Source organism: Pagrus pagrus (genome assembly GCF_965226575.1).
Source record: "Pagrus pagrus genome assembly, chromosome: 11".
In the NCBI taxonomy this organism is placed as follows: domain Eukaryota; kingdom Metazoa; phylum Chordata; class Actinopteri; order Spariformes; family Sparidae; genus Pagrus; species Pagrus pagrus.
This window is the reverse complement of record NC_140195.1, coordinates 16260011-16278375: the sequence shown is the minus strand read 5'-3', so window position 1 is coordinate 16278375 and position 18365 is coordinate 16260011. Positions and strand designations below refer to the sequence as shown.

The window sequence follows — 18365 nt, the reverse complement described above, 5'->3', positions numbered from 1 at the left end:
TGACTGGAATAGTTTTTAGCCCTCTGAATCCCAGCAGCATCAGCCTGTGTTCAAACATTAATCATATTGAACAAACTCTGACACACCGATAATGCACTAAGTTCTCTCTTGCACACCTTATATCTGGCTTATGTGTCACTTCCTCAGAGGCTGACCAGTCTCCAGCTGTGCAACTAATGTTACGGCGACATTTGAGTTCATTTCCTTTCGACAAAGGAAACGCAGTGCAAAACAAAACCTAAACCAAATAAGCTTAATTAAAGCATCCAACGAAACAAAACAAGAAATGCAAACAAAAATCAAGAGGGAGAAATTAATCAGCCGGGGTTTTCTTGAACTGACTTCAGAAAAAGGATGAGGTGAGGAAATGAACAATGGGCAAGGAAAAGGGATGGAAGAAAGGAGGTGGGTGGGCGGACGTGAAGGAGTGAATGTGAGTAAATGTCTCTTCTCCTGATTTGCAGGGTTTTTATCTGGCACTTGCATCGGAGAGGGGAAAGCGTGGGCTACGGCTGTAGTGGCGTCGTGGCTGGACACCGCTGACAGACAGCCCAAAATATGGCTTTCTTCTGCTGCTGATTAAAGAAGTGCAACAAAAGGGTGGAAGGGACGTAGAGGACAGACGCCCTCACCAGTCTCACACACCCACTGACTACAGGCTACATCAGATCAGTCACAGTGTAGTACATTTCATTAACTGAAACAAGCATCAAAGAAAGAGTTTACAGTAAGTCACCTTGATGTGCATCCAAAAGGAGACAAAGAAGTTAAAAACACAGGATGATTTTTATTGCTTTCTTCTCATAAAACAATGGTTAAAAATTCAGTTTAGAAAACCTGAATCAGAGCATTTCAAAGGTAAACAAGAAACACTATTTTTTATCTTTGAGACCAACTCTAAAGATTTTTTTGTCTCAACTGCATCACATTCAACATTTTTAACAACTGTTAAAAATCCTAAGAGTAATGACCCGACATGTGAAGTACAGATCCCAAAATGCCCATAAATAATGACAAAAACAGTACATTATAAAATCTGTGTTCCCAAAACCAAAATAAAATTCCCAGAAAAAGTGAAATGAGTAAAACTCAGAGTGCTCGTTATATAATACATATAATATCTAACCAGAGAGAGTGTCACACAACACAGAGGCTGGTGTTGGGTTTGAGAGACACTGTCCCCTGCTGGTCAAACAAAAATAACCTGCTGATACAGCAGCAAAGGCAAACGGTGACACAAGATCACCATGATGAGATACAGCTGATAGACATTATAGAAATTGATTTTTAAAATAAAGAAAAACCTGACACCAGAAAGGATTGCATGGATTGATAGTCACATTTGCTTTTTGAAAACATTCTGAAACTATTCTAAACATTCACCCAATATCCAACAAAGAGGAATGAGATGAAAAACAAATACTTCACAGAAAATTAAAAGAAAGTTACAAGAAATTTAGAAGTTACTTTTGGTAAAGTTAAAAAGTGTGCTTTTGCTTACAAAATATTGCACTTCCCCACACAAATTCTTAATAATTCACAGTTTGATTGGTCAAAGGCAGAGGTTCCTCCAAGTGTCACATGGCATTCAAAAGTCTTGCATAAGACATAAAGCTATCTTTTAGTCTATTGTTTTGTAAATCAATGAGTAATCTTTAGACTCAGTAAGCCAACCGTCATCTACAGAAGTAAAAACCCTGCTCAAAGAGAAATCACAGCAGAAAATGCTTTTAAATCTACCAAACTGAGTTTGTAAAAGCTTCAAAACTGAGACTATGACCTCACTCTCATATTCCCTGTGTAACCTACAGATCCATAGACAGACAAGGTACTCTGTGTCCTCTTTTCTCCCAACTTCCTCTCATTAATGAACATAACACTGGTGCAGACTGAACCACCAAACACATGGAAGTAAGATTCCCACTCTTAAAATAGTGATACAACCTAAGAGAGGAAAGTGTGGGGGAGCCACAAAGAAAGAGAGAGCACTCAATCGACCTGGAACAGGAAGAGGAAATTATGTCACACTTACAATGTGATATTTCAAAATAACTCTGCTGACTTTCACATGTGTCAACAGAGCATGGATCCTCTTTTCATCAGGTTTTGTATAGGGAGGGTACCCTGTCATTGACCACTATGGCTTAAATCCCTTTTGCCCTCATTCCAGTTGTAACTATGACTCAGCTAACCCCTTGCAGTCAAATAACTGCACAAAACTGGACCATGATATGTTGCTCATTAAACACAACTTCAAGCAGAGCTCCAAAAAGACTCATCTTCTCCAGTCTCTTCACACAGAGCGCCCCAACCCATGCACCAACTGGCAAAGGGACTAAATTGCAAACGCTTTAATCCAAAAGGAGCACATTTGAAGTGACTCAGTGTCTTAAAGGTAGTGGAGGTAAAGTCACTGGATTTTAGACAGTCCACTGGCCAGCAGGAGTCTGAAGGGGATGGTGGAGCGCGACACAGTTAAAGGCAGTCTGTGGAGACCTGAACAAAAAAGAAAGAAAAAGGACCATAACGTCACACACAATCACAAGGTGGAGCACTAAACTAGCAAAGCTAAGAAAAATAGTGATTTAGGTGAAATGAAAGTCTATTAGTCACAGAACAAAAGTGAGTTGGGAGGCAATGGGAAAGTGTAGGAGAGCTGCCATGGTGCAGAGATGCTATCTGTACTGTGAGGAAGGGGATTGCGTGTATGTGTGTGTTTGGCGTGTCCATGCTCTGAAGGCTTGTTTGTGTTGGGTGGAGGGGTGGAGGGCGTGTGTGCTGCGAGGGGTCTAGGGCGGTGTGCCTGAAGGTCCCCAAGGGGACCCGACTCTCCTCTTGTCCCTTTACACTTTCCTGAAAGAATTGTATTCTTTCTATCTGAGGAAGAGAGACCAGCCCATAGGGAAACGGGGCCAAAGGTGGGAGAACTTATGACACAGCTACCCAAAGTGCAATGAATTTCAGCACACCACTACACAAATATATGCATACAAGTACTCCTGTTTTGCTTCATGAAATAGAAATGAAAGTAGACTGACCAAATGCACGGATGAGTTCTCTCTGCACTGCCCAGGTGACTGTCTTGATCAGGGAGGCAGAGGTGAGACCAGCAAACATCATGTTGTACAGGAAGACAATGTAGAAGTTCCCAAGCCAGTTATACCGACCATAGTCTCCCAGAAGATCAAAGCGGGTGATCCCTGATAGGATGGAACAGAAACAGAAGAACATGTTTTACTTGTGAATGAATGGCCCAAGCCAGGACTCACCTGCAGCATTCACAGTGTACAATCGCCCTCTTGTGGGGATTATTAAAACTACAAGCAAAATGTTGATTCATCACCTCTTCACATTACATACCAGGGCCTGTGTCCCAATTCCATACCAATAGACCTTTTTCATGGCAGATATTTTGACATGTCAGAGCAGGAAAAGCACAGTTGTGACCAATTACCTTAAAGATGGCTCCATTCTATGAAGTGTCCCAGTAAGCCCCGTCAGTGAGACAACATGCACAATGCCAGAGCCCTGGAACTAGCTCACTTCAACAGAATGCAGCAATCAGCAATGTTGTAAATTGAACATGTGCTTTTTCTTGCTTTGACAAGTTAAAATGTGTGCCGTGAAAAGGCTATATAGCACACATTATGTGTTACATACCAGTAATCAAAGTGAAATATTTTGCAGTTCCTATATAAGAAATCTATGTAGCTTCAAAGCTTCATTGCCATTTTAAATATTGCACTGCAATACTATTATTACATTATTATTAATGTTCTCATTGTATTACTTATATTATTGTATTACACTGTATTCCGTTACTACATTAAATTTTTTTACTTTACTGAATGGTATACAGACTAATATTGCACTGCACTCTGTCACTTTGGGTTTACGGCACCCATCCTGTACACTTAATACTACCATACCGACTCACTATACAGTACCATCCTACAATTGTTTACCGTTATCCTGCACTTGCATTCCTGCATTTTTTATTTTGTTACGTTGTACCATAAATGAGAAACCAGTGTATAAGCTTTTCACTGTATACCTGTGTATTAGTTAAATAATTAAGTAAAGTTGATTTAAATATTTGTTCTTTTTTCCATGATTTTCTTTTAACTGTCTCATTGCCATTCAGTCTTATAATCTTAACAGCTGTAAATGGTTTTCTTCCCTCATTTCTGCATTGCATTGTGGGACAATGATGCAAATCACAGCACAGATTAAAATCTGTTTCTCTGAATCCGTTTCTCTTCCTCTGAATTTTTTTAGGTGTGACTTCATGTTGTCCTTACCAAGTGTGCGTGAAAAGACTGGCAGTGCTGAGCTCAGGATGAGCAGTGACACGCAGTTTGCAATGATCTGAAATGAAACAGAAATGTGGAGGTTACTAGAGGGAGTAGAGGTGCACTTAGTCATTTTTTCAATCAAAAGAAACTATTTACATAATTGATTTATCTTTTCAGTCATTTTCAAGATAAAAAAGGTCAACATATGCTAGAGCCAGCTTCTTAAATGTGAGGATTTGCAGCTCTTCTTTGTCATTTATGAAAGTAAATGAAGAGTCTTTGGGTTTTGGACTGTTGGTTGGACTAAAGCAGCAATTCAGAGTCGGAAAAATTGTGATGGGCATTTTTTACATTTACTTTACATTTTATAGACTACACATTGAATCTTCAAAACAATCTGCAGATTAATCAATGACAAAAATAATCATTTGCAGCCCTAATAGGGAGTAAACAGAACATCACTAGCCTCTGGCCGTACCCCACTGTGAGGTATACATGTTGGCTGTCAGATACCTGTGTGAGGTTGGTGTCCTGTGCACGAGGCATGAGGCCAGTGAAGAGAGGGGAACTGTAGAAGCCCACCACTGAGGACACCATCAGATAGCTGAAAAATTCATTTTAAGGACAACGCTGGAGAGAAGACTAATATACTCACAGAGATGGTAGATAACATCACAAAGCAATTCTGTAATACATAAGTGCAACAATGTGAGTCAACATCACACCCTGGTCAAAATATCAATAAGTCTGTAGGTGGGTGAGTCACAGCCAAATGGATGTGACAAGTTACCTCTGTGTACACACACACATTCACGGGTGAATTGGCTAAAAAAGGATACAGGATAAGGACTACTTGAACTGCAGCGCCTAGTGAGCCAAACATGGAGAAGGAGGCCATCCCCAGATGAGGGTCCTAACACACACACAAAAATAACAATCATCAGTGAACACAGATGACTGGCTGTGGCACACGGAGCATGAGGTTTTTTCTAGCCAAAATCCTCACCTCCATTCCTCTGGGCATAGCCGTTTCATCCAGCAGCAACTCCAACACATTGAAACAGACCATCAGCACACACATCATCTGAGGAGAGTAATTATACAACCATTTAAACAACCATCCGTGTTAATAAATCAGAGTCAAAGCAGCCTGTGAGAATATATTAATAGAACAGCAAGTACCGTCAGTGCGAGGAGCATAAGCATAGCCAGGGGATAGCCCAAGTTTCGCTGCCATGGGGACGCTTTCCTACGCATCTCTGTGAGGAAAACAAGAAGAGAAAAGCAACAACAATAAATGAGTGTGCATCAACGAATGACTATACAATGAAATAACACTGAGTGAGAGAGAGAGCCGGGAGCAGCCAGTTCAATCAATCTTACCAAGGGCGATGCGCTTGCTCTGAACTGTTTGGTACTCTTTTCTCATCGCCTCCATGTTCAGCTTGACCCAGCATGATGTACTGCCAGCTTCAATTAGATGACAACACATGATAGGGACAAAGGGTCAGCTTTAAATTGAATCATCAGAAATGGCAAAGGAGTGTGTTTATGGTGATGCACTCACAGTTCAGCTTCCTGGAGAGCGAGTCTTCCTCAAACGTGGTGCAGCTCAAAGTGTCTTCTACATCTTCCAACAGCTGAGAGGGATGAGAGGCATCAATCAATTCAGAAAAATATACTTCACAGTCACAAGCCACAACTATTCATTCAAAGGCTACTGTCTGCAAAGTATTTTACTCTGGTCATTTGGTCTGTTACTCACCCGTGGCTTGACCAACAGGCTGCCAGTTACACTGAACATTCGGGACAACCCAAAGGGAGTGCACACTGCGGACAGAAACACCGGGTCATGATGTGCTTGTGTCACACGCCACAATTTTATAGCTGCACATGTCATAATGATTGATATACACTCACACAAAAGCAGCAGCACTCCAAACAGAGAGATGCCCGAGTACAGGTAGGGAAGGTAATACTCCCATAGGTCTGAAATTAAAAAATGGAGAGTTTAAGCAACTATATTAATAACTGTGAAACCAGTTGTCACTGGGGGATCTATAATGCATGTGACTCACCATAGAGGCTCTTCCTGGCTATGTTGTCGTGGAGGAAGGCTGATGCCACCCACACAATGCCCAGGACAAGCAGAGCCAGCAGCAACAGCAGCACCACTGCTTCGTACACACGTGCCATAACCCCCTACACAAACAGACAAACAAACAGATGTTGTCAATTTCCAGTTAAGTCTTTTTAAAATGGTTTAAAAGTCCTGAGTTACCATTTTGTAAGGGAATGACAAAACTGGTACCTTTTTTGACCCTGCAAACCCCTCTGACTCCGTGAAGAAGTAGGCAAAGGGCATGAGGAAGACCAGGGATAAATTGGAGAAAAGGAAAACTAGGTTCCACAACCCTGACGAGAGAGGACAAGAGATGTTCCATATGTTAGTTTTCAGTGTAAACACTCATTAATGTTAAACTGCAGTAAAGTATTTAGGCAGTACCACTGTCAACCACTGTGAGGTATAGTCCTGCCAAACGTGCTGAAGAATGTGCAACAATCAGGAAAAGAATTTAACTGTGAAAAGCTGAGATTATCATAAAGACTTTCTCACGTGAAACAACATTACAGGCCTGGTTCATTTCTGGGCTTCAAAACTATTTACTTTACATCTTAGTTTATCAATTCAAAAAACATTCTTGTTCAATAGAGTAAAGGAACTGACTGATGTCAACAGCAGCAGTCGGTAAACAGTTGGACTATTTAAAAAAAAAAAAAGACATTCACAGCAAGGTCACAGCCACTATCCATAATAATGATCAATTTGGACACAGGCCTGTAGTGTATTGATTTAGAGGTTAGTACCAGTGATCCTAATTAAAACTGAACCAGTTTTAAACTGATTACTGCTGTTGTTTGACAGGTTTTAAATGCTTGGTGTTGTTGACAAGTAAACCTCATCAAATACAAAACAAAATCGGTTTCAATTATAGGATTATGCATGGCTTAGCTCCTCCTGGTTTCATCAACTTCAACTTTACTGCTAACAGAGCTACTAGAGGTGAAGCTAGTGTGGACTACATATCCCACTCAGAAAAACTGCTTTCAGCCTTCAGAGCATCACAGCAATGGAATTCAGTGCCAAAATCCAACAAGACTCCATCATATCATTCATTTAACCCTATAAAAACAAACCTTCTGGCGAGATGGTTGTTTGCACGATCCTGTTTAAAATCAGTCCAAAGCAAAAATCATAGTAGCTAGAGCATTCATTCCTTTTGCAGAAGGAAGCTAAGACCTTCCTCTTCTGCCCAATCACGTTATGTGTGCGTGATCATGTCATTTCTACAGTTAATTTAAAAAAAAAAAATTTTTTGAAGTGTATGACAATTAAAATACTTTTATCATTTATTATTGTTTTTGACTTGCATAACCTTTTAACTTAGGTTGTACAGATTTCATGGATATGAGGCATTTAAAGAGACTCCAAGAAATGACATAACACTAACCAAAAATTCCAACGTAAGAAAGAAGAAATGTTTTATTGAAACACAAAAATGTGAAAACTGATGCTGTTTTTATCCACCTTTATCATCTGATAATGGATTTTTTACCGTATTACTGTATTTTTTACAGAATGTAGTATGTTTTTTAACTGTTGTACATGTTATATTGTTTTTATTTATTCTAGGATGCCTATTAACATCAGGTGAAGAAGAAAACTAGCCATTCAGCTTACTTTAGTGTGTTTGCACTTGTTCGAGTGTTGATTAATGTACACTGTCCCTTTTCAAAAATAATTGATTAAAGAAAAACAGTAAGATGTACCATGGATAAGAGATCCATTGAGCCACTGCATGTAGTAGCTCTGTGGGAAGGTGAGCAGCACCTCGTTGGACAGAATGGAGATTGGGAGGAGGAGCACAGCACACACTGCAACAGACAGCGTGAACGTACACAACCACAGCCTGTGAGGAGGAGAGAGAAGCCATCAGTGAAGTCACATGTGTGTTTATGTTTAGCACATCCTAGGTGAAAGGCTAGGGCGGCCCAGGATAAGGTACTACAGTGCCAGCGTGTAGGGACAAAGGCCAGAGTGACATCCCAACCAACAACTACATAACCACACAGGCACACTCGGGAGAGGGAAATAAATCTACAGCCAGCTGGCCTCAGGCCACTACACATGTCACGTTGACTGAAGGTATGTGCTCAACCATTCACACTGACACTAATCAGAGTGAGTGAGAACAGATTGCTGTGGGTCAGTTAATCATTAGAGGTTTGCACTTACGCAATTTTGTTGACAGTGGCATCCTCAATATCATCTGAAACAGAGCAGACAAACAAGTAGGATTACATCTATTACGAAAATGCTTCAGACTTCTATTTGGTTTAATATCCACATTTAAACCATAGTAAGTCTCCACAGACATAACAGACAGGTCATTCTAAGTGCAATCAGACAGAATGTTGAAATTTAGATAGCAGGTCTATGTTGCTGGTGTTATAAAAGCTGTCTTGGACAGTGTGTGTACACTGTATACATACAGATATACAGGAGAAAGGTGTGATAGACGAAATCCATACGAGGATAAAAAAACAAGTCTTCCTGGCCTCAGAGTGAGGAGTGGGTTGGGGTTGAGCATGTTAGGAACATTCTGTTCAAGCAAAAACAAGGCTCTATTAGAAACTGAACTACATATGAGTAGGAAAAAGCAAGGGGTGTATACCAAAGACACCCTTCTGTAAATGTTACTGCATGCCAAAAACATTCTGTAAAAGTATCATATCATGTTGTAGATCTCAAGAACTACATGAATTACTGCGCGGTTCTTTTCGCAACACTGTACACGGAACTGTCACTTTTCCTATGCAAATGTTGGAATGGCTGTTCAATAATGAGGTAAAGCCTGAGGAGCAAAAACCAGTTCTCTGCTCCTAAATGACAAAAACAACTCTGTCGAGTGGTATTGCTCAATCGTCATATAGCTTCAGGGCACAACTGTTCTGCTGTTGTTGCTACACAAACAAAGTTTATGACAGTGGACTAATTCGCAGCAGGTTACCCCCCCCTCCAAAAAAAGAGGAAAAAAAAAAAGGAAGAAAAAAATAGTGCTGGCTATCTACCAGGCTCCACCCGAACGCAGCCACAGCAGAGCAGCGAGACCTGGCTAGTCGGACATCCTACATCTGCTTTCAATAGTAGCCATTTATTGGATTTATTATGCAACTGCAGAACTTTAAACATTTTTTAGTTTCAAAAATAAGGAACACGCTGAAGCATGTTTCACTTATGCAAATGGGTGTTTATCAATTGACCAAGACATATTTTTCTACATTGTTACGACTCTCAAAAACAAAAGCTTGTAGTTCAGAGTATTGGCAAATTAAGCCAGTTTCATGATGTTGGTTGTACAGTACATGTCTGTTGAAAAAAAGATCTCCATTAATATATTTTCATCAAAACTTTAAGCTACAACCCTGTTTATCTTGTAGCAACATTCTTCACCACCTCTCCCCCTCCTGACCTACAGGGATACTGCCTGGGGGAGGTGGTCGCATGTTACATAACACACTCTCTGCACCTCTGGATTGCTCCAGCCAAGGTCCGGAGCCTTGGGTTGAAACCTGCAATCCTGGCACTGTGTAAACTTAAGTCTATATTTACTGTACATGTAAGCAAACACAGAAAATGACTATTATTCAAATCTAAAAATACCTGCACATAAATTTGCAGATGCATGTGATGCAGAATGTTTTTTGCGATAAAAAATTACGAACAGAGTGATCACAAAATCAGTTAGTTTGTGAAATAGACAATTTTAAATTTGTTGTTTGACTTAAAGTCATCTAGCTTTGTAATGAAACTTCAAGTAAAGCTAAACAAGACTCTGTTGCTGACTTGACTATTTATTCAATACAAAAAAGGTAGTGTCTTAGCAACACCTGTGCTTTCTTAAAAAAATGTGGCCTACATTCTCTGTGGGAAAAAAATAACAGATGTACTCAGTATGCATGTCAACACTACCAATTCCCCTCCCGGCATTTCCCCATAAGGCTTTGATAGAATTCTTTCTCACAGAGCAGTCAGAGTGATTTAAAAGCTCACCTGTGACAAACTCGGCAGTCTTCTTGAAGTGGGTAAGTATGAGGTAGGACACTATGTAGAGGCATGTAAACAGGAGCACACAGATCTGCAGGAAAGACAGAAAAGTTTGAGAACAGGGTCAAAAGAGGGGATACGTGTCATTTAATTTACTTGAGGAAATGTGCAGTCTTGTAAACACACTGTCATGTTCTGTCTAGTACTACTGATAAGCAACATTGTGCCTCATAAATTTTTTTTGTTTTGTGCAGATAAACAGCAAAAATTTAACAAAACTTAAACTGAAACTGAACTGCATAATGCTACAAATGCAGATAGCCAAAACCATTCCCCATTTGGCCAAGGCCAAGAGAGACAGATGGAGTCTGAAGATTACCACTTTATTCCAACAAAGGGCAAAATGGGTGACAGTGATGAACTAGGAAGGATTAGGGGGGAGTCAGAGGGAGAAGGGTTAATACCAGTGACAACTAGCCCCCCTACTGTCTGTAAAGTCTGACATTACATTAAATCTACTGACAAATTTAGGCTAAACCTATATTCATTCAGCAATCTGTTGTCTGGCAAAGATCTCAACATTTCACCCCAAAGACTGAAGTGAATCGCTTATATCATCACATACATAACATGAGAAGATAGCCCTGTGTCACTCTAACCTTTTAAACCACCCAAAGCTGCTTAACCATAATTTAAGCTCACCAAATGCAGGATCTACATCAAATTGTACTCACTCATAGATACCAGCCAACTAAATACATCTTTTTTCATCGAGATCCATACATCATTCCCTGATAAATTAATGAAAAAGTCGAAAAATGTCCAATCTTGCAATGTTAAAGAAAGTTATAAAAATTCTTGAATCTGTCCCTTCATCCGCACCAAAAGGTTAATGTAGTCTATTCTGGGCTGAGAACCATCCTCCACCAAAGTTTTAAAAAAAAAAAAAAAAAAAATCAGACATGGGTGACAACATAACCACCACGGGGGAGGTAAATAGGTCTCAACTGAAGTGTAGCAAACAAACTGACAGACATATCCCAGACACATCTTTGTGCAATGCTCAACTTATATTTCAAGGATGACCAAACAATGAAAACCTGTGAGTGATAGAGGGTGCATGGCATTTACTCCTCTCTGCCACAGCATATTAAGTGCAACGAATAGAAACATTCCTCAGCAAGCTGGAAATTACAACCAACCATGTGAGTGTTGGTAGTTCCTGTCCCACACAAGCACCTCTCTTAGTAAAAACAATCTCTGTACTACTTCAACATTACTATCAAAATACTAAACACAACTAAAAGTCTATAGCCCCATGAGGCTGTAGTGCTAAAGTTACACCAGAACACAAAGTTATATTTGATGTAACTGTACCATTGACATGTTAATGTAGAATAGCACCTATAACATGCTAGTATGCAGTGTTAGCATTATTTATGAAAAGTACATCTGATGTTGACAGGAAATCAGTTGTTTTGGAGCATTAATGTTGGTCATGTGCAAATGATGCTCAGGGGTTGATGAATGAGCACACACAGGGTAACCAACATAATCAGGGTTCTCCCCCTGTGGACCAAGACTGTCTGTAATAGATGTCATGTTGTTCATTCGACAGCAGAGATAGAGTGCGCCAACGTGCCAAAGCATCTCTGCATGGCAGCTCAGAGGGAGCCCAAGTGGCAGGTAGACTTACAGTATGTAGAAGTCGTCCCTGGGGTGACAACAGTAACAAACAAGAAGAGAGAGGCTCTCTGGGGTATGACAGAAGTGTGTCAACATAAGTCATGTTTCCACTGCAGGAACTTTACCCAGAGACTACAAACCTTTAGAGGAACTCGGTACATTTCACCAACTGGGACTAGGGTCTAAAATTAGTCCTTGGGACATTATATTACCCCTTGAAATGTCCCTGCTCAGGGGGCAGTACTTTCCAAAAGTAACTTCATGAGGGGTTTGCAGCACTGAACATTTCTGATCGGTCGCACAATTGCACCGTTTTTTTTTTGTTTTTTTTTAAATCTGCAGGTGCAAATCAGTTTTTTGTTCATTTGTGCTTCAACACATCAACAGGGAGTTACAGCAGAGAGGACACGACAGATGGACTGATGACGAAGGCCTGCATTTATCGTTGTTGTATAATCAGTGGCAAAAATGACGTGTAAACCAGCCATCGCTTTCTTTATACGTAGGCAGACTAATTTACCTAATATTTGTGGGTCTTTAGACCATGGTGGAAATGCAGACAACGTGGATTAAAGGAACATTTTGGTTCCTTGAAATGTAGTTACTGGGATTTAAGTTAGCAGTACTTTTGGTGGGTGAAAAACCAGTTTCTTAAGAGGATGCAAACATAGGCATTATGAGTTTACTGAAGGAACAAAGACACTAGAAATTAGTTTGTTTTAAGGATCAGGTTTCCATGACAGTTACAGAAGTACATACCAGTACATGTACTTTAAACAACAATAGAGGGGCCACATCAAAACTATTCATGGTGAGACAGTGTACATTTACATCAGTGTCTCTCAGTAGTTTTAAAATGGATCACTGGGACATATGGAACAGTAAGAAATGGGGCATACACCCCTCCTCCTATATGGTTCCAGGAGGTACAATATGTTGACCCATTTTAGAATGAAAACAAAATCTAGTAAAAGAAAAACCCAAGAACAACACACAAGCATCTGTGCAGATCAGTCTCAACAAGTCAGCTATCACAAGTTCAAGCTCAAGTTCAACTGCTGGTATAGAAAACCTGTTTTTTTCTGCTGTATGATTTATCCGATACTGTTTACAACTACCACTTCCTTGGCTAAGCCCCAAATTTTATACAGTAAGTTGCAAACTAAAACGTCAAACATACTTTGCAGTCACGCTCCTCCACCAACAGGAATGCATTATGCCTTACAGTGACACACATACTGCAACAAAACTTAATCAGTTGAGAAATACAGTGTTTTTCTGTGTAAGTGGAACTTAACATGGATACTAGCTGCATCACACAAACAACAATGGACTGAACTGTAAATAACTAATCAGCTCAGTCTGCAAATTGTTCAATAATGCCCTCTATTTGGCAAGGAGCTTGCTGTGGTTAATCCACCAAAAGGAACAGCAGGAAACAGAGGATGGACATTGTGGTGAGTAAAAGTGTTGGGGCAGAATAGTAACCTTTCAGTTAATGTATGTGGGGACATGACACGTGCTGATTGGCCATGTTGAGAGCTGGCAGCATGTAACAGGCCACTGAGGAGAGAGTTTAAAGGAATTCAGCATCCAGAGGGAGATCTTTGTGTTGAGCACAAAGTCCCACAGCTCACAGCTTCTTTCAGAGCATTTTAAAATTCACAGTGTAACCTAAACATCTTTGTGCTGCTTCAAGCAAGTAACAATGAAGCCCAAATGTTTTCACATCTTGCCTGCGCTTGTAGTTCCTGTAAAAATTCAAAAGGAGCGGGAGGTTGGCAGTGGCACAGCACATCCTTGCAAAATGTCAAGTGGACTCCCTCTGAGTGTTATTTCAGGGGTTCGTAGCCTCTTGTTCAGCTAAACACGTTCAGGCAAAGCAGGCCGGACTTTGTTTACAAGTAAGAGGATAGATTAGGCAAAACCCATTCACGATTTATTCACCAGCCAGAAACAACTTAAAAATGTTGCATGTGCAAAGCCATCCTAATCCAAATGAAGGTGGGGAGCAGAGCCACAGTATGTTGTGGCAAGAGTTTATCATTTTTGCTGGAATGCGTCATGATCCAATGTTTAATAGTTTAGTGAAAGAAGATTTCAGACAAGCAACGACCAAATAAATATCAAGTGAGGTAACGGTGCCCCTGAGAACAGAAAATGTATGACAGAATGTGTTTGTTTTTTCCTCTCAAAAAAAAAAAAAAATGCATAGCATCTCCTTGGAAGATAAACTAAAACCAAGTCAGAAGCATATTTGATCCAACACTCAAACCAAATTACATTTCATTTATGTCTCTCCGCCTTCTGTCAGACTCCTATGGATGATTCATAATAAACACACTTTGCAAGTGCTCTATTAAATGTTCTATTTTACAGATAACACAGCAGTACTCAAACAACTTTTTAAGATGTCTTAATGCAGTGGGATTCTGGATGGCCCATTTCTCTAATAACAAGACCTTTTATTCTCCTGACCATTGATCCTTCCTGATCCCTCTAGGCTCAGGCTTTGGGCTGTGGGTGTGTACTCTTGGCTCCAATGTCTACATCATCTCACGCAGACAATTTCTTTAATCTACTCTTGTTACTCATGCCAGATGCTCTCATCTGAGATGATTTATAATTTTGCATCAGCTCAAAAGAAGACAGACATTTGGCTGCAATTGAATGTTCCCAGTTATTAGTTGCTCATGTTGCATAGTCATCCCTTTGAAGAACAGTTGGTGGGCCCAATTTGGCAAAAGTATGAATTTTGAGCTGCTTGGTATTGTTTCTTTCAGATAAAGCATCATCAGTATTATCTATTCAAAATTTGGAAAGAATTACTGTTGACTTGCAGGAATCTTGCACCCACTGGTGCTGCAGCGAGGCTTCTGACTCAAAACTGTACGAAGTCAACACTTTACATAAATACTGCCTGTTTTTCTGCCAGTCAAGCTACAATTTTACAATTTGTCTTTGGTCCAACAACATCTTACTACTAAAATGTAAATGAGTTACCATCATCTGAGAGATTACTGCAGGCACTCCTCTGGCCACAGGGCCTGGCACTGGCAATGAATAAGTCCTGTTACTGTGGCGCCGGATCCCCTAATAGTCATATCTGCCATCTCTATCGAAGATTGTAAGAATTTACTTAATTGAATACACTAATTTAATATCTGAATGGTTTTCAAATTTGTTTGAACAGGCTGTTAAGGCCCTGACACATCAAACTGACATCAAAGAACTAGTTGTCCTCCAAGGCCGACTGTTGCGTTGCCTCACATCTCCTGTGTCTCTGAAAAAGCTGTACCTGAACACACGGCAAAGACTACAGCCGACAGCCAACAAGCTTCGACATTCTGTGCCTGCCCAAAAGGAATAAACTCTCTGCGGATAAACAAACCATTGTTATGATTAAGCAGCATTGTCTGACACCAGTCTTGCCAATATAGCTGCTGCTAATCGAGAAAATGGTTGATAATAAGTTGCCAATAGCACTGGTGAAGAGGCAGCAAAGAAAAAAAAAGACAAACCACGCTAAATGGATGAAATCATGGATATTACAGCAACAGGCTCAAGGGGTTCCCGTTTCCTACACTGATCCCCTTATCTGAATAGCTAAACAGAGTAATTTCACTCACTAACACTAACCAACGGCCCAGACAATGGCCGACGGTCTGCTCAGGTGTAACAGGAGATACTCCATATGTTCTAAAACAAGCACAATTGGTGAGAGTGTTTGCAACTTATAGATCAGCAATCACCAATATCTTCATTCAAAAGATGCTTGGTTAAAAGAGATGTCACGGCAATATTTTTGATACACCTGATTAGCACAATTTTGGGGGGGATATCTGACAAGTACTTGATTGTATAGGATGCTTAAATTTAGCCTCAATAGCGTTGCCATGTGAAATACCACAACTTTGTTTACACTGCTGCCACATATTTCTCTACTCAGAATGAGCTGGTCATTGATAAGCTTGGCCTAAAGCCATTAATAACCAGAGATGCACGTGCAGCTGACCAGCCTGAGAGGGAGAACTGAGAGGAGATGGTAAGCTGGAGACTTGAGGCCAGCCAGTGGCTTAAGAAGGGGGTGTCGACTAATAGCATTAGGGTCTGTAGGTGAAAGGGACAATGAAAACAAGAGCAATAAGAATAAATATGGGCACTTCATTTGATGCTTAACAGCACATGGCATCCCCTGTAGAGGAAGTAATCGGCTTTGTTGTTTTTTGGGAAAAAATCATGGACTACCAGAAATGGATTATGGTGTGGGGAGGCAAGTCAGTTTCAAAAACACCTTCAATTGTCTCAGCTAAAATTTGAAGCAATCAACCTTTTTCACAGCAGAATTTTTTACTAGGTGTAACTAATAGTACTAATGTTGGCTCAGTCAAATAAAGTGTCCAATTAAATGTCTTAATTTGGAAACTGGGACACCTAAATATAATGCAGTTATTGATGTTATTAGGTGCTGATGTGGTTTCACTGCTGTGACAAGTACGTCCTTTGGCTTCAGTAGGTTCACATTTATTCAGCCCTACATTTTCTCCTCCTCCTCATCCTCTTCTTCTTAGCAATGACACAATCTGTGTAGGGGATCATTAATTTTCATACTATACCATACGGCCTTAAATGTACACCCTTATCTACAGCTGCAGCATTTGTGCTCATTCTCTTACAGTACAAGTACAATGTGAGCTTTTTTCTTATCTACAGTCAAACAAACCAGGACAAATTGATAAGTCATCCACGGATACTCCAATAAATGTGCAGCAGAAAAGATGAGTTTGACACTGTCCCTTATGATAGCACATGGTATCAGCAACATCTCCAATCAGAGGAAATTAACTGCCTTTGAGATCTGATTGTACTTTAAGGGTTAAAGGTCTGCATCAATGTGCCTTGCTGTAACTGAACTGATCTTTATGGCAAGTCTGAAGTTCAACAGGCTGTGGTGTTGCACAAAAAAAAAAAAAAAAAAAAGACAGTCAGTGACATGGAGTAGGGTGATCCAAACTAAGGTACTCAGATGAAGGAAGATCGTTACAAACTCGACAGAAAAGTGCCAGATGCTGTCGTGTTACCTTGATGACCAGCTGCATCCTGCCGTAATTAACGTCTGTACAGAAGTTAAGCTAGCTGCCACAACAAGCGAAATTCAAACACGTCAAAGTCGCGTTTAAAGTACAGTTTTCCAATGGAGAAACGGGGAACTTTGCCAACTTTAATTTGAGGGTTGAACTCTCGCTAAACCACGCCAAACAGTCGCTTTGCTAGTTAAACGACGTGGCTGCCTCGTACTCATTAGCAGGCTGAGTGTTTCGTTAGAGGCGACCCTCATATGCATATTAACCGACGTTAACTGTAAACGCTACTTACTATGGTCTCCCGGACACGGTTGTGGAAAAGTTGCTCTCTAACCGACACGTCGTCCGTTTCCATTCTCCGGAACCATTACAGTATCCTCAGGCTTAAAAGCGCTGGAGGTGGAAATGGTTAAAAAGTTAAAACACGGGGCATCTTCCACTGAGTGCCGTGGTGTATCTGGCAGGCTGGTCCGGCTGTGATTGAAAGGCAGAGCGGAGCTAGCCTCGCGCTACACTCTGCTCTGATGATATACAACAAGGAGGGGTCGTCAGGGGGCGGGGCTACACGGAGGAGCAGGAAGCCTGGAGATCCACAGGTAGCTGTCAGCCATCACTGTAATTAATAGATCATCATCATATGTAGGGGAGTCATACCTAAAGGTGTGTTTACATACTAAACATACCAGAGAAAGGACAATTAAACATGTGGTTTAGGATGTGCTCTATTGCAGTGGTGGAGTGTAACTAAGGACACTTACATTTAAATACTGTATTTCAGAGGCAAATACTGCACTTTTTACTCAATTAAATTACTCGTTACTTTTCAGATTACAATTCTTCATAGGCCTACCCTTCCTAATAGACCCCGACCGATGTATTGATTGGCTGACATTATCAGTTGATATTGGCCTTTCACAGATACATCGGGATCTGCGTTCATGTTGTCGAATATCTGCTGATATTAACTTTTTTTTTAACAGAACATAATGCAAAAAAAAAAAAAAAAAGATGGATGGGGTCAGTGGCAGAATCAGGAAGTTTGAGGGGCAAGGGTGGAAAAAATACAAAGGGCACCATATGTATGCAGGGGGCACCAGAGTGCAGAAATTCATGATATATTTATAGTGAAGAGAGCACACTTCACCCTGTTTTCTCCACTGGAAAGGCACCGTAGAAGGCAATTTACGTATT

The 18365-nt window shown here is 40.5% G+C and overlaps 1 protein-coding gene across 1 annotated transcript; it reads right to left on the bottom strand.

Annotated features, from left to right (window-relative positions):
- Positions 1-767: 767 nt before the first annotated feature.
- lmbr1l (limb development membrane protein 1-like) lies at positions 768-17712 on the bottom strand. The gene is made up of 17 exons (XM_084366632.1): positions 17467-17712; positions 10411-10495; positions 8593-8626; positions 8127-8266; positions 6607-6710; positions 6374-6497; positions 6216-6284; positions 6061-6125; positions 5863-5935; positions 5679-5765; positions 5478-5554; positions 5302-5379; positions 5135-5208; positions 4809-4899; positions 4302-4368; positions 3039-3200; positions 768-2496 (listed from the first exon to the last, which is right to left on the bottom strand). The coding sequence occupies exons 1-17, from the start codon at positions 17527-17529 to the stop codon at positions 2411-2413; spliced, it is 1479 nt and encodes a 492-aa protein (XP_084222758.1). The 5' UTR covers positions 17530-17712; the 3' UTR covers positions 768-2410.
- Positions 17713-18365: the final 653 nt, after the last annotated feature.